This window comes from Pelodiscus sinensis, chromosome 1 (assembly GCF_049634645.1).
Source record: "Pelodiscus sinensis isolate JC-2024 chromosome 1, ASM4963464v1, whole genome shotgun sequence".
Classification (NCBI taxonomy): Eukaryota; Metazoa; Chordata; order Testudines; family Trionychidae; genus Pelodiscus; species Pelodiscus sinensis.
This window is the reverse complement of record NC_134711.1, coordinates 156,263,584-156,290,536: the sequence shown is the minus strand read 5'-3', so window position 1 is coordinate 156,290,536 and position 26,953 is coordinate 156,263,584. Positions and strand designations below refer to the sequence as shown.

General features: G+C 42.4%; 1 protein-coding gene across 2 annotated transcripts in view; it reads right to left on the bottom strand.

Annotated features, from left to right (window-relative positions):
- NECTIN3 (nectin cell adhesion molecule 3) overlaps window positions 1-26,953 on the bottom strand; it is a 132,735-nt gene that overhangs the window by 64,370 nt on the left and 41,412 nt on the right. For both annotated transcript variants that reach the window (XM_075908478.1, XM_075908472.1), the window contains exons 3-4: window positions 8,813-9,109; window positions 6,452-6,569 (exon numbers count right to left, since the gene is read on the bottom strand). In XM_075908478.1, the coding sequence (XP_075764593.1) occupies window positions 6,452-6,569; window positions 8,813-9,109 (415 nt within the window). The remainder of the gene's footprint in view (window positions 1-6,451; window positions 6,570-8,812; window positions 9,110-26,953) is intronic.

Genomic DNA, 26,953 nt, shown 5'->3' with positions numbered 1-26,953 from the left:
GAACAGTGCTAAGGTTGTTTATTCCATTCTTAAGCAGTTTCGAGCTCCAGAAAGCAGACAGTATTAAATGAGCCTCTATTAGGGATATAATATTTTTCGTGGACTCATCTAAACAAAGGTGCAACAGCAGATGGAATTCGATACATCATGCAGTTAGAAAAAGCAAAGCTTTACATATGCGCAAGACAATCTAGTCCCGAAGTGAATGTAGGATAACCAACAATGAATGTTTGATTAAGGATTTCTGACAAGTGTTCCAGTCATTAGAATAGGATATGGAAGTAGGCATGACACCATCTGATGACAACAATTTACAGGAAGGTGAAGTTTTTCTTTTCCACTGGCTCCTGCTCTAGAGGATGTGTCTGTAGAGTGCAACCTGTGTGTTCTGGTTCATGTACTTTCAGAGAATTCTTGAGATAGCACCCTACACAGCAGTATGTGCCATAAGAAGCCCACAGGTTTTAGAAAGCTCATTGTGACATAACTTTGGAATCTTGCACTATTCCTTTGTCATCCTTCCTATAACAACCCATATATTTTTGCTATGAACTCCTCCTTCAATGTTCATCTCTAAAGAAGGGTTGCAAGGTGGAGGAACCTCATACAGACACTTGAGCCAGAGGACGTTATGCAATGGAGGGAAATGGTGGAGATACCATTGGTCAGACTAGTACTGGGCCCCAGAAAAAGACCTGCATTTGTATAAATTCCTTAGTTAGAAAGAGGCTGGTGAGGCAGTTCCAGAGAATGTAACAGTACCAGCTGGAAGAGTGTCTCGAAAGAACATGCATGGGGACTGTCAGCAGCAGAGGCTGAGTCGCCATCAAAGAAAAGAAGGGAGGGTAAGCAGGCTCAGAGAAATGAGAAGTGCCTCTCAGTACCTTTCAAAAATGGTGACTGGTGCTCTTTGGGGATTCGGATGTCTTTGTGAAATAGGGACCCGGACAGTACCAGAACCCCTGGATGTGTTCTCCCAGGAGCAAGCACATTGGGTGGTACCAGACACCACACCAGACTGGCTGGTACACTTTTCACTTCTAGCTATGGAAAACTGTATCAATAAGGACTTACTCTCATTTTGACATTCAAAGGCACTGAGTCAAGTGCCAATATCAGAAATCTGTCTAGGTGGCTTCTAAGTATGCTATCATGGTCACAGTGCTGCAAGAAAGATCAGCAGCAATACCTATTTTGGAACATGAGGTCTCCTGGGAGGTGATTTTCCCTTTATCTCATTCTGGAGAATGGGATCTTATCTTGGAAAGTCTGGGGCCTCTCGTTACCATGGAAGCAAAGCTGGTCAGTGGAATCAATGTATTGGGGAGAGGGCACTCATTGCATAGGTTCTCAGAATACTCCATAACTAGGAATTCAAATTTTTCCCAGTTCATTTTTAAATGTTTTTAAATCTGAATTATACTTTACATTTAGAGGGAATGAGGATTTCTCCCAAGCAGTAGCTAAGCAGCTTTAATGCTCATCACTGCAGGAAAAGGAGTTGTGGCACATCTAGAAAGTTTTGAAGCCTAAGGTTTTGAGCACAACTCACACTTGGGGCTGTGGGTGAGGCTAGAAGAAAAAAAATCCCTATGGAGAGAAGAGTGGACTCTCTCTTTGTGAACTTGTGCTCTCAGGGAAAAAAAACCCTCAAAATACTAAATTGAATAAATGGTATAAAAACAAGGTATAGAGAACTGAACAATTCTGGTAGAAGATGCTGATCGTGCAATTTGCAAGCCACAGGTGGTTCAGAAAAATGCAATGGCAGAGGGTCCTTCCTTGCCTATATATCTTTTCAAGATCTAAGTACAACCTGCAGACACTGATGGCAAAAATATATGATCAAGAGTGCAAGGGTAGTCAACATATTTTGATGCAGAGTAACCGCAGGGAAACTACTTAGAAGAATGTGTGTATGTTTTATTTCTATAAGCTTCCACATAGTATGCCATGCAATGTCATACATTGTGTCTATTTTTAATCAATACCCTAAAATTCAACATGTACAGGAAGTCCCCAAGTTACAAAGAGGTTGTGCAAGAGCTGGCTGAGGTCTTGGTGCGCACACACGTGTGTTTGTAGGAAGTGGAGATGGGGGAGCACTGCCTCCCAATTCTCCTCACAAAGGGGTTGTGTTCCAAGTGTTCATTCGTAGGTCAGCTGTTTAGAACTCAGAATGCATTTTCGCATAGAAATATTATAAATGGCAATTAAGCTTTTGTGGGCTAATCTGAGAATCTACCTAACCCACAGTGTGGATGAAATACTGTACATTTGCAACGAAAAATAGGAGAAACTTTTTTTATTTAATCTTGACTACTGGTGCTTGAGGAGAGGTTAATTGGAGGAGGAGGAGGTAGGGAATTTTGAAAGACACTTCCAGGCATCCTGCAGCCATCACCCCCTCCCACTGAGGTCTCCGACACCAGGGCCACCCTTACACAGAATACATAGGTAATCTGGAAAATTTGGGACACTAATGGGTCTTAATTTTTACCCATCTCTTCCAATCAATGTGGCTGTGCTTTCTCCAAAGAGGATCTAGTTAATTTAGAGCTATCTCTATACTGGGAAGGTTTGGCAACAAAAATGCTGTTGATGTGCAAAAGTTTGAAAAAAGTGAAAACCAGTCAAACTGTTTTTTGGTCTCTCATGGTCAACATTTCATGGCCACATTGCTAGCTCCCTTGACAAACAGATCAAAGCCATTTGGGTAAGCATCCCACAGTGCAGTGTTGTGGGCAGGCAGAGCTGATCCCTGCATTTCTTGGGATTCCCTCAATTCTCCCATGGCGCACTTAGCTGCTGGGAGTGGCATCACAAATAGCTCTGTGAGCTCTCTGTGCTGAGGAATGTCAAAGAAGCACAGCTGTCTCTCCAACCCTCCCTCTTCTAGCAGGGCAGAATGGGAGCATTCCAATTATTTGCTCTTCCTTTGTTCCCCAAATGGAGCAACCCACTCAGTTGTCAGGTACATCCAGGAGCTTTGAAAGAGGAGAGATGCATGACTGCAGGGCAGCAGAGATCATAAAACAATGAGTAGCACCATCAGGACAGGCATTGTGGGATTCTGCAAGAAGCCAGTTCTCTCAACAAGGTAGCAGAGTCCACACTGGCTCTATTGTTAACAATAAAGGGAGGAGAAAAGACAAATCTTTTGCAGGGCTCAAATTTGTGTGTCATAAAAACTGGGTGTTTCTCTTGACCAAAGTTGCATTGTAGTGTAAACACGCTCACAGTTGTCACCATCACAGTTTTTGGCAACAAAAATGTGACCGTATAGAGAAAGCCTCACAAGTGAAAACATCTCCTAGACCTATTAGCAGAATATTGAACCCATGAAAGAGCCATTCAAGTGGTAATAAAGCCATTTGCCAACCCCAGATATATATTGTCAGTTTTTTCATTTACTGTTAGTCCACAAGACTTTAGTTTAAAATTTGCTTTAAAATTCTTTTATTGGTGTATTTCTAAAGATTATAAAAAAACATCCAAAAAAAATCAAGTCCCCTGAATGACTGGGCACAAAGGCACCAGTTTAATAGTGCTATGCAGTGCCCCATAAATCCTAAGGATGTCACTGCCTGATGATGTAGGTGAACTTTTGTTTCTACAAGCAGACATTCTCAAGTCAATGTTTGTAACTTGGGGAGTACCTGTACTGTGAATGCATGTGCTCATTGCATGAATATTATACACTGCTGCAATAAGGACTTGTTTGTTCATCTCCTCAGCCAAATAAGGATTCAATATTAACTTTAGTGTATACAGATTTGTCCATTTCCAGGTTATTAAGGTTGCTCAGCATGTGCTATATTCCAGGGCTACTCGACTTCTGAAGCCCCAGGGGCCACAATGTACTCACAGCACATGCTGGGGGCCACAACTTAAGTGGGGTTGCATATACATGCAAATAGTTTTTCACACTGATGGGCATGAATACAAAGATTAAGGCAAGACTACACAACACCCAGGCCCCTTTTAAGTTATTTATGCAATATCAGCAGGACTATCACATTTTTATTGATTTCTACCCATATGACAGCACTTTTAATGAGCAATGACAGTCCAGGATTTAACTACTAAAATGCATATTAACAGAAGACCATTATATTGTCTTGCCATTGTGGAGAGTGTGCCTAATGGAGGCCATGCTCAAAGGACCCCACCCGTGGACTGTGTGTGGAGCCCCGCCTAAACCCAACCCACACTGTGGGCTGCATGTGCAGTAGCCCTGTGCTATACTATTACTGAAAGAACCTTAAATGAACAAAAATACCTTAAATGATCAAAAAACAGTCAGGTATAACTAGCAGCCCAGGCTTATCAATTAATCCACACAACTACATGCACTCCTCCCCTTGCTTATCTGTACCAGAGGCAGCAGGATGGGAGAGGGGAGCCGACAGGCACGGTGATCCAGCTTTTAAGACCGCTCTCACAGAAACATCTGCCTCCCCCACCTACTGCCATCTAGCATCCTTAGCTACAAGTAAATACCCCACCCATTATCCAGCTATCCCAGCCTTGCAGTTTTCAGTCTCATAATAGTGGTCTGACCCTCTGCATTATAGCCCAGTACAGTATTCTGCCAATAAACCACTACCTCAACTTCTTACAAATTGGCATTCTTATAACGGATTACATTTCTGCCAAAGAGTTAACCGCAAGAAATGTGTATACAAATTCCTCTACAATTTCTTGAAATTAAGTTCTCTCCTTCTACAAAGTATCAGACTTGTATGTACCACATAAGGGATTAAATTAAATCTGGGAATTGGTCAAGGATTACCAAAAGCCACCTACTACTGAAGTTAAGATACTTTTGAAATTAGATCATTAAATTACTTGTCATTTTTAATCTGCAACATAACATACTGAAGAAGAGACAATGAGCCACCTTATATGTATAATTTTGAAAAGCAGCTTGCATTTTCTTTGTAATTATGCTTTTATATCGTTACCATGTTGAGCAGTTTAGTCAAGCTAAAAGTGAATGTAATGGATTTAATGAAATTTAACTGGGGATTAACTGATAGTCACTCCATTAGATGTTACAATATGGGGTGTGGGTGTGTGGGGGGCTGTGTGTGGGAGTGGGGGGGTGGGAGATATCACATAAGCCAGGTTGATTAAATTCAGCCTACTTAAAATTAAGAAACAAATCAAATTTAATAATTGTGTAGCATATTTTATTTTGAGTTTAGAAGATCCCACTGAAGAAATTTTGGAGTTCTTATTTATTTTGTCATTAACCACCATACATTTCAAACAAACAATTTTAAAGATTGAACTACTGGCCTTTTTTTTTTTCCCCTTCCTAGTGATCCAAGAAGCAACTTGAGGATACTAAAACTGATCTGTAATGATTACCACCTTGTATGCCAATGATTTTCACAACACTATTATGGTTTATTGTAGATGATTAAACACTTTAATATAGTTATTTTCTTTGTTTCAAATAAAGTAACTTCACATGGCCAGTCTAAGTTTTTCTTTAAGAGGAAAAAAGGCAAGTTATGCATTGGGCCATATATTTGCTTCAGGTATCTCCTTCGAGGGAACATACTTAACATGCAAGACTGCACATGGCAGGAAGGCAGGACTCAGTAAAGCCACCCATTTCATATGGCATTCACAAAATGCAAGTTTTAACCACACAACAGAATGCTATACAAAATACCAGATTGCAATACAGACTGACAAACTGAGTCATGACATGTCATCTTATGCCTCTTATTTCCAAGTAAATACAGTGCCTAACGTAAAAACATAACAATGACCATACTGCATCAGACCAAATGTCCATTTAGCCCAGTATCCTGTCTTTTGACAATGGCCAATACCAGATGTCCCAGTGCCTTATCTTTAGGGCATGGTAAATTTGATTACTGAAATGATACTTCATATTTTATTCAACAAATATCCAGTCTTTTTGCATCTTTACTTTAAATATACTCCCAACTCAGAGAGAGGAGGAAGGACAGACAATAGATGCTTCCAATGTCTTACACTAAGCTCAAGAAATTCAAATATCACAATCACTTGCCAAAGAAATTGTTCCATTTATGAAAACGGATTTATCCTAAAGAGCTGGCAATTGTTCAGACTTCAAGAGTAAAAATTATTTGTACTTTCCTACTCCACTTGCTACTGGTTCCCCTTTCCTTAGGAGGAAAAATCATAGAAGGCCAATATTTTTCTTTTAAACTTCCAGAAATATAAATCCATGTGTCTGATTCATTAACTTGGGACATATCAATAGCAATCATTTCTAACCACATCTAGTGATCACTAGTCACGTGTTGAAACCAGAAAAGCTAACAGAAATACAAGGGCTTTGTTTCAACTTTGTCTTAACCCTGTAACACTCTTCAAAGCTCTGCATTACTGAAATAATTGTGTACCTAACCGGAACAATTCATCTTCAGTTTTCATATACACTTACCTGGTCCACGTAAATTCCATGGGCAGCGGATTTGCATCAGCATTGCAGCGGAGCTGAACATGCTCTCTTCCAATAAACCAATTTCCATCATACCCGGTTACTGAAACTTCAGGGGCATCTACAAAATATGTGCAATTTCACATGCAGATACTCACGTACAGTCTTTAAAAAGAGATGTGCATTGTTTAGAATGATACGTTTATATGCTGTATTTAACTAATAGTATAGCACTACTTAATATCCAACGAGTAGTGGTAATTCTACCTGGAAAGCTTAGTAAATGACATGTACACTGGTGTCAGAGTTTTAACAATGCAAATCAGTAGGCTCCATTAATTTTTAGTTTCTTAACTGATACAAACTGAGATAATTATATAGCCTTGGCACCAAAAATGCCAGTTTTTAGTACAATGCAATTTTAACTTCAGTTGTCCAAATATATTAAATTCAGTAAATTCAAAAAATCATTATACAGTGTAAGGGATGAATTGCACGTATGATATGAGAAACTTTTGGCTAATGATTTATGCTGTAGTGAGTATATGCACTGTGCTTATGTAATACTTTTAAACAAGAAACTTAAGTTTCTTCTTATTTGTTTTTAATTTCTTTTCAAAGGACCCAAAAGAATTAATGATAATGGTACCAATTGGAATCCCATCTTCCCAACTTTTCAACCCTTCAGTATTCTTACCCCCAGAATCTCATTTTAGCCAGCTGCAGAAAGTCTTCGAGTTTTAAAAATACAATTATAATTCTTCTACGGATGTGTTAGGGGCAAATTCACAGTATATTACAAAATGTGAATGCTGAAATATAAACGACACACCAATAGAAAAAGGTCTCCTACAGTAAAAAGTAAATGTCTAGCAGAGTCAAAATCAAAGTAGGACAGTTACTGAGTCCAGGACATCAGGTTCAACTACTTCCTCCAAACAGGCAGCAAAAGTTGGGAAGCAAGGGGGGGGGGGGGGGGGGGAAGGGAGGGGGGAGGAAACAAGAGCAAAACTTTAAATACATCCCTCTTCTCACAGAAGCCAAATCTTTCCCACTCTTACATAATTTAGTGTTAATTTATTTGAGTCATATAATGGATATTTATTATTGCTACTGGGCTAGCCCAAAAAGGTTATGCAACAGAGAGACTGGCAATTTTCTTGTTATGCCCATCTCTCTTCAGCACTATCAATTGTTAGGATGAACCTTTTTTCACCCCTCTCCAGACTGTGCACTAGTGCAAATGATATATAGGTAGCAGCAGTGTAAAAAAACTTGTGGTTTCTCTCAACAGGATTGCCTTATAAAGTCAAGATGAACTGAATACTATTTGTAATTTTTTTTTTTTAAAGTCATGATAGTTTAGATCATTATTTGTATATCGGGGCACAGGGTCTGGATGGAGTATTTACAGTTCTCACAACTTGCTTCTTTTTCTTGTATTTATGAATAATCCATTAAAATAATCTAATCAGATTCAAGTGTAGAAATCTAGGACTCAGTTTAAGATGGTTATTAAAAACAAAGAACTAAGCAAAACTGCTTTTCTATTCATACTCTGAACAATTTTATAAGAATACTAAGCAAGTTGGTCATGAGTATGAAGTCCATACCTTTTTTATAAATTTTTTCTGGAAGACGTCAAAGTTAACTTATTTCTAACTAGTATTAGTGAAAAGATTTAACATTCTATTTTTCCCCAATACAATTAAACACATGCTAATCAGCCAATCCTCTAATATAGACTGCTCTGAAATTGTTAAAAGTTCATCAATTCAATAGAAGGTATTTGTAAACAAGATTTTTAAGAGTTCTTTAAAGAGAGGGTTTATCTGATGGGAAATTGTGTATTGATTAGAGTAGTTGATCATAAATTTAGTCCTTTAATATTTCAAAAATGTCCTGATTCCAAGTTTGCCATTGACAGTAATATTGTTCTCTCAGACCTTAAGCTTATTTATTCAAGTATTTCTCAAGATGGCTGATGGCAAAATCAGTAATTAAGTTTAAATGTTACTTCCTGCAAGCCCAAAATACACCAAATTGATTAAAAGTGGGAAAGCATTAAAAGAAGCAGTTCTTTACATTTACTGAAAATTCTATTTAGGTTAAGTGTTTATGTCATGATCTACTAACTGATGGTAAATATTTTTGATAGAACCGATTACTGCATGAGGCCTAATATTCAGTGTGAGAGAACAAAAGAATGTATCAATAGCTGCAAGCTACAAACTTTGGGGCCTACTCCCTGGTTGGCCAATGGCCTGCTGAGTGTCCTTGGTCAACTCACTTCAACTCTTCATGGACTAGTTGTAATATGACAGAACAGTTGTGAAAGCAGTAGCTAACTTGCTATATACTTACATTGTATGTCCAACAAGTAAGGATATCTCATCTCCTTTTCCAAAGCTGGATGCCTCACAACACAGGTTATGCGTCTTCCTCTGGCAAATTTGGTGGGTTTCAGTTTGTACTGACTGACAACTGTTACAGTTTCATTTAGAAATGAAGTAGAACTGGATTCCATTTCTCCAAGATCTCCTTCCCAATCAATAACTGCAGCAGGTTTTCCAGTGGCTGCTGTACAAATGGCTGCTACTGTCTGATTTTCACCATCTATTAAAGAGTTTGGTCCCTTTGTTAGGCTCACAATGGGTTCAACTATTGAAACAAAAAGTTGAAGTAAGTAAGTTTTCAGTCAAGACAGGAAAGTTTCATTTAACCTCATTTTCTACATTCTATCTCAATAGTTTACATCTACTAACACATTCTCAAAGGCAATATGTTAGTCATCAGGTAAAGTTGACAACAACAGATACCTAAAACTAATTTAGACAATTGAAATCTCTGGTATCCCAGTCCTGCACACTGCCGATATGGATTTATTAAAAAAAAAAAAAATCAAGTGATACAATTTGAATTTTAATCCACAGGCAGGAAACCTTAGTTTAAATAATTTGTTTTCATATTACTTTGCATTAGTATATGCTATTTTCCCCTAAAGGAAAGGCTGATGTTCATTGGTTGCTAGCCATTAAATACATGTGAACTTCAACTAAATATTTACCTTTACACTACATTTAGTGGGTTTACATTGGGTGTGATTTTTTTTGAACTGGAAGAATATTCTATATTTTTTTAAACACGTTTACTTAATTCTGTAGTTCATATTATTCAGATTTTTAAAATACTTTAACCATAAAGTACGATACAAAACTGAATGTAAGTGTGATTTGTGTAAAGCTCTACTGCAGCTTTTAAAAGCATTTTACTTTTTAAATGTCAGAACAAGCCAAGATCTACTCCCCCATCCTTTCCTCAAGACCCCACCCCTTCCTTGAAGCCCCACCCTCTGTTCTCTCCTCCTCTCCATCACTTGCTATCCCCAGCCTATATACAGTCTCAGAGTATGGCTACACTGCTGCTTCTTTTTCAATTCTTCTTTAGGAAGAGGTTTTTCCAATATTTGGCCTGTCCCCTAGACCACAGTCTTCCTTTATTGCTAAAAATCAATTGAACATAAACCTTGGCCATTTGCACTTTCACCAATTCGCTCAACTTCAAATCGAAGTTTGATTGTCCTCCCTGTTGTACTAAAGCTAAAATATTTGAATTGATAAGCTTTAGGAAATAATTTTTAAGCTTTGCATACAATGGCATTTGTGTATAGACAATTTTAGCGCTTCCTTTAATATATCAGACTAGTCCATGACGGTAATATAGGATAGCATTAATGTACTCCAAGATAACAAAAAAAAAAAAATCAATGCCTATCTTCATGTTTAAAGTTCCAATCGTGTAGTGTAAAGGCCTGACTTCTTCAGCATTTCAATTGCCCTTCTCGTACGAAAACCATACTATTCTAAGCTTTCGTCTTCCATGGATGTATTTTCAGCGATGTTCAGTTTACAAGACCTTCTGAAGTCAGCCCAAGTTTAACATTTCTCAACAAGTGAATTCAAGCACCTAGTTAGGCGAATTCCAGGTTGTAGTTTCAGAGCTTGTATTTCAGCCTTAATCTACTTGGAAAGAGTACATTTTCCCTTTTGTTCCCCCTAAAACAATCTTTACAACTTTAGGCATGTCTGTCCTGACAGAGGACTCCATCTGGTGCAGATGTGTCAACAATTTCTAGCTGGCACAAGGTACATATTATGTACCATGGACTTATGGGTGTGGGTGGAGAGGGGTCCACAAACAGTACAGAATACGATGAGGGACTCAAGCAACCTTGAATTTAGTACAGCTTATTTTTTAAAAGTCAAGGGTTCTGCACTGCCCAAATACTGCAATTGTTATCTTAAGTCTCTGAAGGAAAGAGTGACAAACCAACCAACAAGTGATCCTGTGGCACCCTAGGATACATCTAGACTACATTCTTTTTTTGAAAGGAGACATGCAAATTTGGTGCTAGTTTGCATATCTTCCCATTGCTTTTTCGAAAGCTTTTTTCCAAAAAAAGAAAGGTGTTTAGATGTGGTTCTTTTGGAAAAAAAAAAAAAAAAAAAAAAAACCTCTCGAAAGAACCTTGCTTCCTCAAAAAATGTGGTGTGCAGGGTTCTTTCGAAAAAGGGTTTTTGTTTAAAAGAAGAACTGTATCTAAACTGCTTTCTTTTTGGAAAAAAGAGCTTTCGAAAAAGCAATCGGAAGATATGCAAATTCAGTAGTAATTTTTGTCTCTCCTTTCGAAAAAAGGATGTAGTCTAGATGTACCCCTAGGCTACATCTAGACTGCAAGCCTCTTTCAAAAAGAGACACTGAAAAAGTGTCTAGACTACAACCAGTACTTCCAAAAGAACAGTTTGCATTAACATAGCACCTTTTTTCAAAAGAGCACTTTCAAAAAAAGGCATTCTTCCTCATAAAATGAGGTTTTCTGCGGTCGAAAAAAAAACTGCTGCATTATTTCGATTTACTTTCGAAAGAACGTGGCCAGCAGTCTAGATGCAGGTGAAGTTTTTTCGAAAAAAGGCCACTTTTTGAAAAAACCCTGTAATCTAGAAGTGGTTCTCAACATGGGGCATATGGCTCCGCAGGGGGCCATGCCTTACTTCAAGGGGGCCACATAGAAAAGACAGAACATATGGGGGCACAGTACGTTTGAGGGGGCCACCCAAACTTAACTGCTAGGTATATGATAAATGAGGCTCAGAAGGGAGCCATGAGCAAAAGAAGATTGAGAAACACTGGTCTAGACACACCCCTAGAGACTAACGTAAATATACAGGAACACGAGCTTTGGTGGGTTAAACCCAGTTTAGATGAACAGGAGCAGCATATATAGTACCTGTCAATTGCCATGTATGGCTAGCAGCTGCACAGTTTTCCCACCCATGCTATTCATTTTCAATTCATATAGACTCTGAGAACAACTACCTGTCTCCTGCACCAGTGTCTTTTTAGAACGAAGATCTCTGTTCTGTACCTGAAGTGCTGTCACCTAGCTCGTTTCATAGGTACACAGGAGGATTTTTGGGGTTAGCTTTATTTGTTTTTGGGGTTTTTTTTCGTTCAAACAGCAAAGAATTTAAAGAAGATTCTTGCTCCACAAGCTATTAAATCAGAACACAAGTCCTTTAGTCAGCTTTCTTTGTTAGTTAACAGTGTGGCTTCCAACATTATACTCCAGTCATTAAAAGATTATTTTTACTAGTCAGAACTAAGCTCTCTCTTTTAAATATAGCTATCAAAGAATCAACATGCAAAAACATCATCAGGAAAGACCTGAGAGATGCCTACGAATCAAAGACATTCAGGAAGGCTGAACTCACATACCTTCAGTGGCTTCTCTTCAATGTATCAGACTTTTAAAGTAAAAGGAAATTACGACTTATGAATGTTAAGCCAGTTACAATTAAGAGATTGAATTCACTCCCATGCTGCAAGGTATTAATGAAGAGTATCCAACAGCCCACAACTTTGCGAACTTGGGTGTCCAGAAGCATCTCTATTGCATCTCTATTGCATAGTGTATATTTAAAAGAAAATAAATCTTACTGTAATTAGTATTAATTTTAAAGTGATAATTTTTAAGTATCACAATTTATTTTATTTACTGGAAAATTTACCCAACACCATTTGAATCCTTAAATAAGTTTTGTTTTCCTTAGTTTAAATCGTTGTTCTGAGGTGGGGTTGGGGATGAGGGGTTCATTATGCAGGCTGCCCCAGGGAGAGAAGACAACCTCTGCCCTCTCTCACTGCAACAGCTTGGGGCCACATGAGATGCACCCGTCCATGGCCTCTGCAACAACAGTAGACACAGCAGAGGGAAGGGTTCATTTCATCCAGATGCAGGGACAGAGACAGAGATCAACTTTGAAACATATAGAGTAGAATAGCTGCCCAATGGGATTATTATAGCTGTCTTGGTCCCCATCTCTAGCCTCTTGCTGCTCCCCTGTGGTCATTCTGGAGTATAACTCTCTCCTACCAGATCCCTCTTAATGAGCAACAACCGAATTCCAGGCACATCACATTATCCTGGCACAACCAAATCCTGACCTTGATTTGAGTTATAAGAGGAAGCTGCATCCCAAGTGTGGTGGTCCTACTTCTTCCCATTTACAAGTTCTTCAACAAAGACTCAGACAGATGCACACATCTAAAATATTAGTAATATAAGTAAGGTGCAGTTACACATCTGCCTAGCGAATAAAGTCACCCACAACCAAAGTTTTGTCTGTATCTTAAATAATGCATCCAACTACGTGCACTCCACTTCAGGTTCATCTTAAGGCACATCTCGAATTTTCATATCTTCTTCCAATTGCTTTTTTTGAAACCTTCAGTTCAAAAAAGAAAGTCTAGACATGGTTCTTTCGAGAAAAAGACCCTTTTTCTTTAGAACCATTCAGGTTTACACGGTTCTTTCGAAAAAGAGTTTTTTTTCCCTCGAAAGAACCGCGTCTAAACTACTTTTTCAAACGTAAGTTTCGAAAAAAGCAATTGGAAGATATGCAAATTTGACCCAAATTTGCATATCTTTTCTAAAGTGAAAACAAGTCTACGGCCTTCGGTATTTTCAGTAATAGGACCTGCTCAAGACATTTATGTGCTTCAGACTCTCTCGTGTCCTGTACCAAGGATACATCAAACAGCACAGGCAAATGGCTCTGAGTTCCTTCCCTATCACGAAGTCCCAAACGACAAGACTGTAAAGCTGAGGGAAAAGAGGGCAAGCAGTGGAGCACATAAAGACATCTCTAAGAACTCCTGTAAAAGTAAAATAACCTCTCCTCTCTGAAGCAGTGTCCTGATAGGTACTCCACTTCAAGTGATTGCCAACCAGTACACATAGGACGAAGGAGCTATTTCAGAGTCAGATCTAAGAGTGCTGATAAAAACAGCACCATCTGACCTGGAAGCATGTACCAAGGCATGCCTGGGAAAAACTGGCCTGTTGGTCAAGTTGTGACTTTGCAAATTTAGGTGACAAGTGTGCCATAGAAACGGACTGAAATCTAGCTGAGTGTACAATTACTCTAGAAAGGAGATCATTAATGTTCTGGTCCCAACAGGTTAGACTATACCCAAGAAAGGATCTTGAAGTCTTTAGATGCAAAAATGTAGATCATTCTGATCAATCCACCAAAAAAAAAAAAAAAGGGGGTTTCTAAATGATGTGGTTCTGTCCTGGTACAAAGCTAACAACCTTCTAGCATTTATAGTATGGAACGCAGATTGTTCCTTATACTCGTGTTACTGGGAAATTTGGGGACGAAGTGGGAATGGGTAGAGGGAGCAACATGTACAGAGGAGGGTACGGTAATTAGCATAGAAATCAACGAACATTTTAGGCTAATATTTGGAATGAGGCTATAATGAAACTTCTTCCTTAGTACTGTGAAGGGAGGGGGTCCACCATTATTGCCCCATCTGATTCATGAGCAAAAGTAATGCCATTTAAATAGGTAAGTGGAGCAGAAAACTAGCTAGAGGATGAAATGCAAGTTTCATGAAGCAGTTAAGTACCAAGTTCAAGCCTCACACTAGAGTAGGTGCTCTTAATTGTGAAAATAAATCAATCAGTTCTTTAAAATGAATCCTGCCACTTTTGGGTAGTCAAGTACTGAAAAGCCCTCCACTGGTAAATGGAAAGTTGTAATTGCAACCAGCACTCTGACAGAACTCAAAAGAAGGTCTGACTTCATTAATTCCAAGAACAGCAGAAAGGGGAATTGGTATAAAAACTACCTGTTCAAACAAAAGTGATTAAGTTTCCTCTATCTTTAAGGTAGCTCGGCTAGATATATCTTTCTTTGTTTAACAGGAGCTGTTGTACCTCTGTTCAGTAATAAACACCTATTCCCCCAAGAACCATCAAGGAGCCAACCTCAAAGAGGAAGAGTCCCCAGAACTGTGCGGTAACAAGTGGGAAATGATGGGGAGGCATGACAGCTGACAAGAAGTGAAACAAAAAATTTAAGGAAGGCCTTGGCCAAGTTGGTGAAATTAGGACAACAGAGAGTTACTCACCTTGTACTGTAACATCTGTTCTTCAAGATGTGTCCCCCCGTAGGTGCTCCACTAGAGGTGCTGGGCTTGTCCCGGCGCCACAAATGGAGAATCTTCCATAGCAGTAGCCCTGCCGGCCTGCGCATGCGCTCCTGCTGTCTTGCGCCATTACAGCTGAGCGCGGGCTGGCTTGTCAGTTTCTTCCCAACTGGAAGTGTCTGAAAGATAAAACAACTCCGAAGCAGGGAGCAGGATGGGTTGTGTAACACCCATGAGAGGGAGGCGGGGGGAGACATCTTGAAGAACAGATGTTACTGCACAAGCTGAGTAACTCTCTTCGTCGAGTAGTGTCCCCGAGGATGCTCCACTCGAGGTGAGTACACAGGAGTGATCCAATGCTATCTTTGTGCTTCGGACTTATGGCCTCTGCACTGTGGCCAGAACCGCTTGCGCCACCACTGAATCGTTCAATATTTTCACGAGAGCAAAGTGTCTGGCGAAGGTAAGAGCAGATGACCAAGTTGCTGCATGGCGTACGTCCTGCAAGGGTACACCTCTAAAGTAAGCAATGGATGCAGCCATGCCTCTGGTGGAGTGGATGAGAGGCCGTCTTGGTAAAGGTTCATGCCATAGGGCGTAACAACTTGTGATGCAAGAGACGATTAAGATGGAAATACACTGTGCAGAGAGCTGTTGGCCTTTCGAACGCTCAGCGGTGGCTATAAAAAGACGCCGAGACTTCCTGGAAGCACGCATTCTGTCCAGGTAGAAGGCAAGCACTTGTCTGACTTTGAGCATATGTAGAAGTGAGTCTTCTGGTGAAGAATGTGGTTTTGGGTAAAATGTTGGCAGGTTTATGGGCACGTTTATATGAAAAGGAGAATTCACCTTTGGAAGGAAGGGTGGGGGGAGGACACTGAGCACTGCCCCATGCTCAGAATAATGTGTACGGTGGGTCGACAGCTAGAGCTGCTAATTCACTAATTCGGTGTGCTCAAGTGATTGCCAGCAGGAATGACATCTTCATCATGAGCATGTGCAAGTCACAAGTCGCTGTCTGTGAAAGGGGACCCCTGATAAATTTTTGACATACCATGTTAGCGAAGCCCTGACATGTGGGGGAATAGACTGTTCTGTTCGTGCTGTGTACACCTGGTGTCTAAACAGTGAAAAGCCAATGCTGGAGGCTGCATAGGTGGAGACTTGCATGTGACACTACATATGTGAGGGCGGCCATATGCCTGAGCAGCTGTAGGCAGGTAAGAATGAGGGATTTGGGAGCAGTTGACACACTCTGGACCAAATCTCGAATCAGCTCGAATCTCTGTGGGCAGGTATACCCTTGCGCCCAATGCATCAAGTCTCACGCCAATAAATTCCAGATCGTGACTCGGCGTCAGGGACGACTTGTCGAAGTTGATTATGAGCCCCAAAGCCTCAAACACCGCTGTGGTGGCAGCAACTGCCCATGCAGCCTCATCGAAAGTAGGGGCCTTTAATAGGCAGTAGTCGAGATACAGGAAGATCGAGATAAAGACGTCGAAGGTAAACACTCCTGGCACCAATGAAAGACCAAAGGGTAACACCTAATACTGGTAATGTTCCGCGCCTACTACAAAACAAAGCAATCACCTGTGGGCCGGATGAATTGTTATATGGAAATAGGCATCCTACAAGTCAAGAGATGCGAACCAATCCCCTTTGTCAAGAACTGGGATTATAAAGGCTAATGTAACTATTTTGAATTGGTTTCCGCAGGTGACGATTGAGTTGACAGGTCCAGGATAGGTCTCCAACCTGACTTCTTCTGGGTGAGGAAGTACCAAGAGGAAAAACCTTTCCCCCGGAACTGAATGGGTACCCTCTCCACTGCCCCTATGGTAAGTAGCCGAGAAACCTCTTGCTGTAGAACAGTCTTGTGAGAGGAGTCCCTGAAGAGGGACAGGAAGAGTGGGGAGGGATTGAGTTGAAAGGGATGGAATATCCTGTAGCAACTATGTTGTTGACCCAGCGTTCAGTGGAAATCAGAGACCAACGGTGTTAATAAGGCCTCAGCCAATGATGGAATAAAGCTTGCGGACTGTGTAGAGCCTGTCAAAGGGGTGATACGCAGTCCCTCAATTGACACATCAAACTTGCTGCCGCCCCTGCTGGTGGCCAGGTGCCTTGTTAGGTTGTCGTCTTAGTTTCTGTTGGCATTGCCTTGGTCTCTGCTGCTCGTATGGTTTGGTACAGAATGTGGTGTAAGAGAAAGGTCTCTGCTTATTATAGGGAGGCATGTACATCCCCACCGTTCTCAACATCTTATGGGAGTCTTTACCTGAGTGGAACACCTGATTGGTGGATTGAGAGAAGAACAACTGACTATCGAAGGGTAAGTCCTCTACTTTATTCAGTAAATCCTTCGGGGCAGCAGGCTGATGTAACCAGGACGCACAACGCATTACTACAGCATTCACCGTGGCAGAAGCCGCTGCATCGGCAGTGTCCAAAGCAATCTGCAATGCTGTTCGGGCTGTTGTATAGCCCTCCTGTATTACCACCTTTAGAATTTGGCATTTAGAGTCCAGTCAATGTTCCAAAAGCGGTATTAATTTTGAATAATTATCAAAACCGTGATTTGCCAGGAGAGCCGCATAATTACACATTTTTAAAGCTGAAGTGGTGGAAGAGTACCCTTTCCTGCCTAGAATATCTAGGTGTTTGGCCTCCTTGTCATTTGTGGTATTCTTAGACTATGCTGTTTTGGACCTGTTGTGCTGCGTCCATGACAAGGGAATTGGGAAGAGGGTGAGTAAACAAGAAATCCAGAGAGCGGCGCAGACATGTCGGAGATCTGGAGGGCTTTGTAAAATAATCAGACCCTCAGCCTCAGCTCTCGGTTGCGCCTGGTGTACGCAGTCAACTTTGTGCAGTGGACGCACTTCAAGGGGACATGTCCATCCCAGAGACATTTAATGCAACATGAGTGCCCCTCCAAAGCTGGCATGGCATCTTGGCACTCAGCACATTTCTTAAAACCGGGAGATCCCGGCATAACTGCTTGTTAAGGCTACTGAACTAGATACAAGAAAGAAAAGGTGTTTATTTTAAAATAAACGCAACTATAACTTCTAAGAACTACTACACTAACACTAATGAACTATAAAACAAGTATTTGCTAATACTAATCTCCCTTTCTCCTCAGCTAGGAGTGGGAGGGTGCCTAAGCTCTGTCAGCAGTCACGGATGGTTGAAGGAAACTGACAAGCCAGCCCGCACTCAGCTGTAATAGCGCAAGACAGCAGGAGCGCATGCACAGGCTGACAGGGCTACTGCTATGGTAGATTCTCAGTTTGCAGTGCCGGGACGAGCCCAGCACCTCGAGTTGCGCACCCTCGGGGACACTACTCAAAGAACCCACACTTTAACCTGTATGATCTCATTTCAGCAACTTCAGGGGCAGTGGTGTCTATACAGATACAGAAGACATTTGTCCAACATGTGAGAAATGCATTCCCTGGAATGTAAAAAAGAAACGTGATTAATTCTACACCCATGGCGTCCAACCAGTTCTGAAGCAGAAGCCACTATAGGTCCTCAAGAGAGCTAGCCAAATAGCCATACGTGGCTAGCATGTTCGACACCACGGTTCTATACCAATTACATAACTTTACTGATTCATCACAGAGGGCTGCTCAGCACACCATGTCAGCCCTCACCCTGCAGTTCACTATTTATGTAGGAACACCAAGACTGCACTGTGTCTCATAACCATGACAGACTGGTCCCTGAGGAAGGGAATAAGGTGTGTACAAGCATTCCTCACTGCTTTTCAATCCAGGAAGTTGATGTTGAGACGAGTACTGGACACACCATTTTCTCTGTGCCGTGTGTCTCATTTACTGGCAATGTCACTTGACAGAAGACTGTCATGTTACAGGTATAAAGTCTAACAGCTTATGAGGGGACTCCTCAACCTATTCTAAATGCATCCTGAATGACTTGGTTGGTAATTTGTTTAATTAGCTCTTCAAACTGTTTGGCATAGACTGCCAGAAGTTGAAAAGGCATCACAGCTTCATCTGGTGACAATAAAGGAGCTCATTAGTTAAGTAGGGTGACCTCTGTCTGCTTTTGCCCTTGAAAGGCACTTCCTGTGCTTGAAGCAAAAAGGATGGAATGGGAAAGCATATAGGGTGATCCCTATGGGAAAGGCAAGGAGTTCTTGAAAATTGTTGGTTGACAGGGATCCCAGAGAATGCAAATACAGTTATTTAATCACTGAAAAGACGGGCTTTTTTGCAAGGGAGATCCTTCATGGTGTTTTGGACCTTCCTCGGAAAGCCAGGAGACTGTAGCCACAAGTCCCTGTGCATCATGAGTCCAGTGGCCAAGGAACTGGATGCAATGTCAGCTGTATCCAATATGTCCTAGAGGGCCACATTTCCCTTCATCCACCAAGGCCTAGAACCAAGGCTGGTCATCTGCAGGCTACTTGTCCTTAAATTCTGCCAATCCACTGAACAGGATGAAATTGTACTTGGCTAATTACCAGATTCTGCTGACTAAGTGGAATTTTAGCCCTAGAAGAGTCTAGAAAATGACCTTTGTATCAAGGAAATCTAATTTTTGATCCCGTATCTGGTGTGGGGTATTCTTCTGCAAGGGCTGATGCACCCATTCCACAGCCACCTGAATGACCAATTCATTCAAGGCTAGGGGCGTGAATGGAAAATTGATCCGTCCGGTCTTCATGAAGTAGTGTATCTTGGCTCTTCTCATGATAGGGGTATACACTAGTGTGTGCCAAACCATGTGAGCCCATTCTAGCAAGACATCATTTATAGGAAGGACCACATGGACTCTCCCCCTGTGGTTGAAGGATGTCTAAGAGACTGTGTTGGGGGTCCTGGAATTCCTCCAGTGGAATGTATAGGGATAAACACCTCATCTGGTGAAGAGGTGGCTTCAATTGCAACTGGTGGTACTAATTCTGGGTCTTCTTCCCTGTATACCAAACAGAGGTTGTTGGCAAGCTGAAAAGCAATAAGATCCTTGCTACAGCACCAGCTGGCTCTGGTAGAGGTCCCATGGCCCTACAGGAGACCATATGTCTGGGAAGGCCCATAAGGAAACAGTACCAAGCTTCTTGACAGGAGGGGTTTCCATAGCCAAGGGTGTCTCAGCTGTATGTCGAGGCTGGTACATAGCCATAAAGATGTTGATGGGGCTATGACCTGAGTCAGATGTCAGTTCTAACGCCAGAATTGTCAGTACCAGAGTGCCCCAGTCCAATGGTTGGGAAAGGGATTTCTCCTGAATCAGGAGGCAGTTCATCCTCAGGTATGGGAACATCTAAAAGAACGGATGGGCCTATGAGGAGTGTACACAATAGGAATATCTCCTGTATGTCCCAGAGTCCGCAGGTTGCCCACTGAGATTCCGAAGGGACCTTGGTCTGCTCTTATACCCTTGAGAGTATTTCTTATTCTCTTGGTGACGATTGTCCTCTGGTTTCAGTGCAGGCAGCTCCAGACAAATAGTTTGCACTTAGAGGGACAATACAAGTAAGTGGTGGCCACTGAACAGGTCAGTATTCTTAGCCAGGAAATAAGTGCATTAGAGGGTTCATTACTTCCATCAGGAACTTGCAGAGATGAAGTTCAGTCTTCTCTAGCCCTGGAGTAGAAAGGCCTTACAGATGCCGCATTTCATCAAAACGTGCACCTCACCCAGACAATAGAGATACTACTGATGCTTGTCACTGACTCAAAAGGAATAAGAACAGGAGACAGTTCTTGAAGCCTGGGATCCTTGGTATAGCTCCCAGGTGACAAGGGATTAGTGTCCTCCCTGGTCAGGGGACACACTACACTACATTAAACTATGAATACATATACATATACATATACATATACATATACATATACATATACACACACACACAAATAAATTCGGGAAACAAAGGAGGAATATGGCTGAGGTCTTGTGGAGATAAGGAGGAAGTGGAGTAGTCTTGACCTGCACCACCCCTTTTACCATTGGTTTGAAGGTCTAATACAGCAGGGGAAAAAATTGCAGACTCAGGAACATGTTGTATATAGCTTGCATGTGAACCCACATGTGGAATACCACTCAAATAACTATTGCTTCCTAGATCTGAAATATCAAAGGTGTTCTTATTTGGCCATGTGCTAATATGTTTCCCCAGCTTCTGTCTGCTTCAATCTTAACAGCCGTACTTTCCATAATACACATTTAAGAGGTGAAGAAATGCTACAAGACAACACAACCCTTGAAGCAGTAAATATACACAAAATTTATTTGGAATTTGTTGTTCATTGAGATCAGACAACGACCATTTATATATGTGGGTGTAGGAGTGCATGTATCTTCATAGAGGCATAGCCAGCCCAAGAACAAACTATTCCCTTTTATACTTATCACTTATTTTCTAAAAAAAATCACTTATATTTTTAGCATCTTCCTAAACTTTCTCATCTGTCTACTACTGATAGTTGAGTGAGATTTTTTCTTAACTAAACAGCGGAAATTAAAATGAACTGGATATTACCAAGTGTGAAGACCCTTCTAACATTTCAGGTAGGCAAAACATTCATCCTCAAGGAAACCATCAAGATTAAAGCTAGGAACTACCCTTCTCAATATGAAGTCTACAGGAAACGCAAGGAAGAAAAGGAAACATAAGCAAGACTTAAGTGGCACTTATTCTTGAATCACAGAACTGGAAGGGAACTCGAGAAATCAAGTCGTCCCCTGCCTTCACTGCAGGACCCAGCACTGTCTAGATCATCCCTGATAGATGTCTGTCTAACCGGCTCTTGAATCTCTCCAGTGAGGGAAATACCACAAACTCCCTATGCAATTTCAGTGTTTCACCACCCTGACAGGAAGTTTTTCCTTATGTCCAAACTAAACCTCCCTTACTGCAGGTTAAGCCCATTGCTTCTTGTCCGATCAGAGGCCAAGGAAAACAATTTCCCCCCTTCCGCCCTGTGACATCCTTTTAAATACCTGAAAAATGCTATCCTGTCCCCGCTCAGTCTTCTCTTTTGCAAACTAAACAAGCCCAGTTCCTTCAGCCTTGCCTCACAGCTCATGTTTTCTAGACCTTTAATCACATTTTTTGTTCTTCTCTGGACCACCTCCAATTTTTCCACATCTTTCTTGAAATGTGGTACCCAGAACTCGACACAATACTCCGACTGAGGCCTAATCCACACAGAGTAGAGCAGAAGAATGACTTCTTGTGTCTTGCTCACAACACACCTGTTAATGCATCCCAGAACCATGTTTGCTTTTCTTGCAACAGTGTCACACTTGACTCATATTTAGCTTGTGCTCCACTATAATCCCTAGATCCCTTTCTGCAGTATGCCTTCCTAGACAGACACTTCCATTCTGTACGTGTGAAACGGATTGTTCCTTTCTAAGTGTAATACTTTGCTTGTCCTTATTAAGCTTCATTCTATTTGCCTCAGGCCATTCCTCCAGTTTATCCAGATCATTTTGACTATCCTCCACTCTTGCAACCTCTCCCGGCTTAGCACCATCTTCCAACTTAATAATTGCACCCTCTATGCCATCATCTAAATAATTGAGGAAGCTACTGAACAGAACTGGTCCCAAAACAGACCTCTGCGGAACCCCACTTGTTATGTCCTTCCAGCATGACTCTGAACCATTAATAACTACTCTGAGAATGGGTTCATAACTGGCTGGATAACCACCTTATAATAGCCCCATCTAAGTTCTATTTGCCTAGTTTATTGATAAAAAGGTCATGCAAAACCATATCAAATGCCTTACTAAAGTCTAGGTATACCACGTCCACCGCTCCTCCCTTATCCCTTGTCCTACCTAGGATGGGGCACTGCCACCCTGCACTCAGGACGCCCTGGCGCCCACACTGTACGGGGAGTGTGGGGCATAGCCCACCACTTGCGCTGCTTGCTCAAAGGCCATGGCTCAGCTGAGCAGCGCGGCATGGCACCACAGCCCCCAGGGCAGGGCACAGCAGCCATGATATAGCCCCGACACGGATGACATAATGGAGGGGGAGGCAGAGCCTAGGAGCACACCGATGGGGTGTCACAGGAAGGAGCAGGCAGCAGGAGCAGAGTGGGAGATACAAAAGAGAAATGAGCGGGCAAACGGGGAGGTTGGATCCTCCAATCGGGAGGGGTTTTGGTGACCTCCACGTACAGCCAACGCATGCAGAGACGACTACTGGGAGGATGCTCAGCATTCTCTGGGTGGAGCCAGGGTAGGAAGTAGCTCAGGGTGGGGTTCCCCTGTCAGGGCCCGTGGGCTGACGAGTTACAGCAGGAGTCCCAGTCACCCAGACAGGAACCCGATTAAACCTGTCTCCCTGGGCTGCGACCAGTGAGAGACAGCAGATCCGGGTCCCCCTACCCCTCCTGCCGAGAGTGGGTACGAGCAGAAAAGACTATTGGACAACCCAAGGGTTGCACGAACTGCTTGAGGGGGAAGAATAAACTGGAGACCCCCAAGCAGGGGAAAGTCAGGGGTCTGAGCTTGGCCTCGGCAGAGTGAAATGTTACCCCACCCTTTCACACTACCAAAGAAAGCTATCAGATTGGTTTGGCATGATTTGTTCTTTACACATCCATGCTGGCTTTTACTTATCACCTTATTTTCTTCCAGATGAATTTCTTAATTACCTGTTCCGTTATCTTTTCTGACATAGAAGTTAAACTGAGTCGTCTGTAGTTTCCTGGGTTCTTCTTGTTTCCCTTTTTAGAGACGGGCACTACATTTGCCCTTTTCCAGTCTTCTGGCAACTCTCCGACTTCCATGATTTTTCAAATATAGCTAAAGGCACAGATACCTCCACAATCAGCTCCTTGAATATTTTAGGAAGCATTTAATCAGGACCTGGTGACTTGCAGACATCTAACTTTTCTAAGTAATTTTTAACTCATTCTTTATTTTAAACTTCTAGACCTACCACACTTCCACTAGCATTCATTATGTTAAGCATCCCTTAACCAAACTTCTTGGTGAAGACCGAAACAAAGAAGTCGTTAAGCATCTCTGCCATTTCCAAGTTTCCTGTTATTGTTTCTCCCTTCTCACTGAGCACCGGGCCTGCCCTGTCCTTGGTCTTCCTCTTGCTTCTCATGTATTTGTAGAGTGTCTTGTTACCCTTTGTGTCTCTAGCTAGACTGAGCTCTTTTTGTGCCTTTGCCTTTCTAATCTTGCCCCTACATACTTGTGTTTGCTTACATTCATCCTTTGGAATTTGACCTAGTTTCCACTTTTTATGACTCCTTCTCTATTCTTAGATCATGCAAGTTCTCCTGGTTAAGCAAGGTGGTCTTTTGCCATATTTTCTCTATCCTTCCTCCGCAGTGGAATAGTTTGCTTTTGGGCCTTTAATAGTGTCCCTCTGAAAAACTGCCAACTCTTCAGTTGTTTTTCCTTTTAGTTTTGCTTCCCATGGGACCTTACCTACCAGCTCTGAGTTTACTGAAGTCCGCCCTCCTGAAATCTATTGTCTATTTTGCTCTTCTTCCATCTACCATTCCTTATTACAATGAACTCTATGAATTAGTGATCACTTTCACCCAAGTTGCCTTCCAATTTCCAACCAGTTCCTCCCTATTTGTTAAAATCTAATCTAGAACAGCTTCCCCCCTCGTAGATTTCTCAACTGTCAAAAAAAATGGTCTCTAATGCAGTTCAAGAACTTATTCGATCTTATGTGCTATGCTGTGTTAGTTTCCCAACTTATGTCTTCTACCTCAGTACATGGTCTGTAGTAGACCCCTAGCAGGACGTCACCCTTGGGTTTTTACCCCTTTTAACCTACCCACGAGATGCTCAACCTGTCTGTCTCCTATGTCCATCTCAACCTCTGTCCAAGTGTATACATTTTTAATAGATACGGCAACACCTTCCCACTTTTTCCCCCGCCTATCCCTCCTGAGTAGGTTGTACCCTGCAATGCCAATATTTCAATCGTGTATTATCCCACCAGGTCTCTGATACCAACTAGATCATAACTGAGAGACAGGCTTGAGGTGCTTACAGTGCAATGTAACTAACTCACCTAACAAATAGCAACAAAGCACTGTAATTTAAGGTTTACACAATATATTATTCCACGTACACACGCCTCTCAAAGCTGCCCACAGGTTATAGTCCAAATGTAGCATGGCCTGTGTCAGGTCTAAACTCAAAAGATGCATCATTCTTCCTGATATTGTAGCCCTGGAAATTTTCTATTCCAGCCACACAACCATCTATAAACTACTTGTCTGGTCCTTACAGTGACAGTTTGAAGGCCAAGGCCCTCCTGATTGCCCTCACTACCAACAGTTAATTCATATCCAACCATTTTTTCAAGCGAGTCTCATTCCTCATTTTATAGGTATCTGCAGCCGACAAGCACCTCTGTCATGCCTTACAGTGAAATACTTTACCCATTCACACTTTTAAAGTAATTCTTTAACTTAAAAAAACCCCACATGTTGCTATTTTCTCCAGCTTGGATTTGAACTTTCATGCTTAAAAGACAACACAATAGTTCATATTTCACAGAAGCAGTTCTAGGACTTTCCGTGCTTGTGGAGTAGCTAGCAGACAAATACCAACTCAAATTTAATTCATGAGCAGTGTTACAGTCATTGTTATGATATATCTGTGGGTAATGAAACACACCATTGCTTAAAACGTTTAAAGAAATGAGCCAGCTATTTTCAAGAACTTCTCAATAGAGGTTTCAAATAGTTTTGTTTTGCTTAAGTACAGCTGAAGGTTTTTTTTTTTTAAGTTGCTATAGGCCCATGGTCACCAACCCGTCGATTGCGAGGCCTCAACCAGTCGATCGTGAGGAGTTCCGGGCTCCCAATTTCCCCCCAGCCCCAAGAAGCCCCACTACCTACCTCCAGCGATAATGGAGGTAGTGGCGGCTTCCCAGTGGGTGGACCAAAGTCCTGAGCTGTGCATCATTTCCAGGGGTTCTGGAAATGCACTGGCTGCTTCCTTGCCCCAGGTCTGTGGCATGTCAGGAGCTTACCAGGGGAGTCCACAGAGGCATGCGCTGGGACTTGCCTTCTCTGTGGGAGGAGGGGAGCATACGCAGGCTTCCTGCTCCGCGGGACGGGGGAGTCGGCCCTGGAGGGGGCATGCACAGTGGCTTCCCTGCTCCGCACGAGGCTCACGCCAGCCCTGGAGGAAGCACGGAACGGGACTCCCATCCTCCGCAAGGGGAGGAAGGGGGTCAAACCCCACCCAGAGGGGGCACATGCACAGGCTTCCCTGCTCCCCGTGAGTCAGGCCGGAGGGAGGAGGGGGAAGTTAGGTCCGGGGGGGTGGAGGGGGGTCACGACAGGGCTTCCCTCTTCCACAGGGGGGGCGGGGAAGGAGATCCTGGGGCCAGGGGGTGGCACTCTGTCCCCTGCATCCTGTTGCAGAACCCTGTCCCCTGCTCTCCAGGCACCCTGTTCCCTCTCCCCTGCCCCAAGCCATAGAACCCTGCCCCCCACTGGCACCCTGTCCCTTGCCCCAGCACCCACTAGCACCCTTCCCCAGTACCGTGTCCCCTGCTCAGTTGGGGACACATTACGGAGGCTTGGGGGGGGTTGGAGGAGGTTTTTTTTTGCATCTCACTTGTGCGGCCCCCAACTGACTTTTCTGTGGGTTAGTGACCCCTGACTCAAAACAGGTTCCCCACTTTTCTCATAAAGAAAGACAATGCAGAAACTTTGTGTTTGACACAGTATTTTATTTAAAAACGAAGCCTAGCCAACAAGCCCCCATCTAGCCACAGCATAACACTCCGCACCCCCTTTTCTCCCAGACTTTAGATCTGAGCCTATCATACACTGGAACCCCTTGCCCTGAGCCCCTCACATACCCCAACCCAAATTCCTACACCATCACATCCACAAGTGTGTGGCTTGCTTAGTACCCCAACCCTCCATCTGACCTCAACACTGCCCGGCCTGGAGCCCTCTCCCCCGAGCCAGCGTCCCCGTCTCCACCTCTTCCTGCATCCTGATTTCCTCCCAGAGCTTG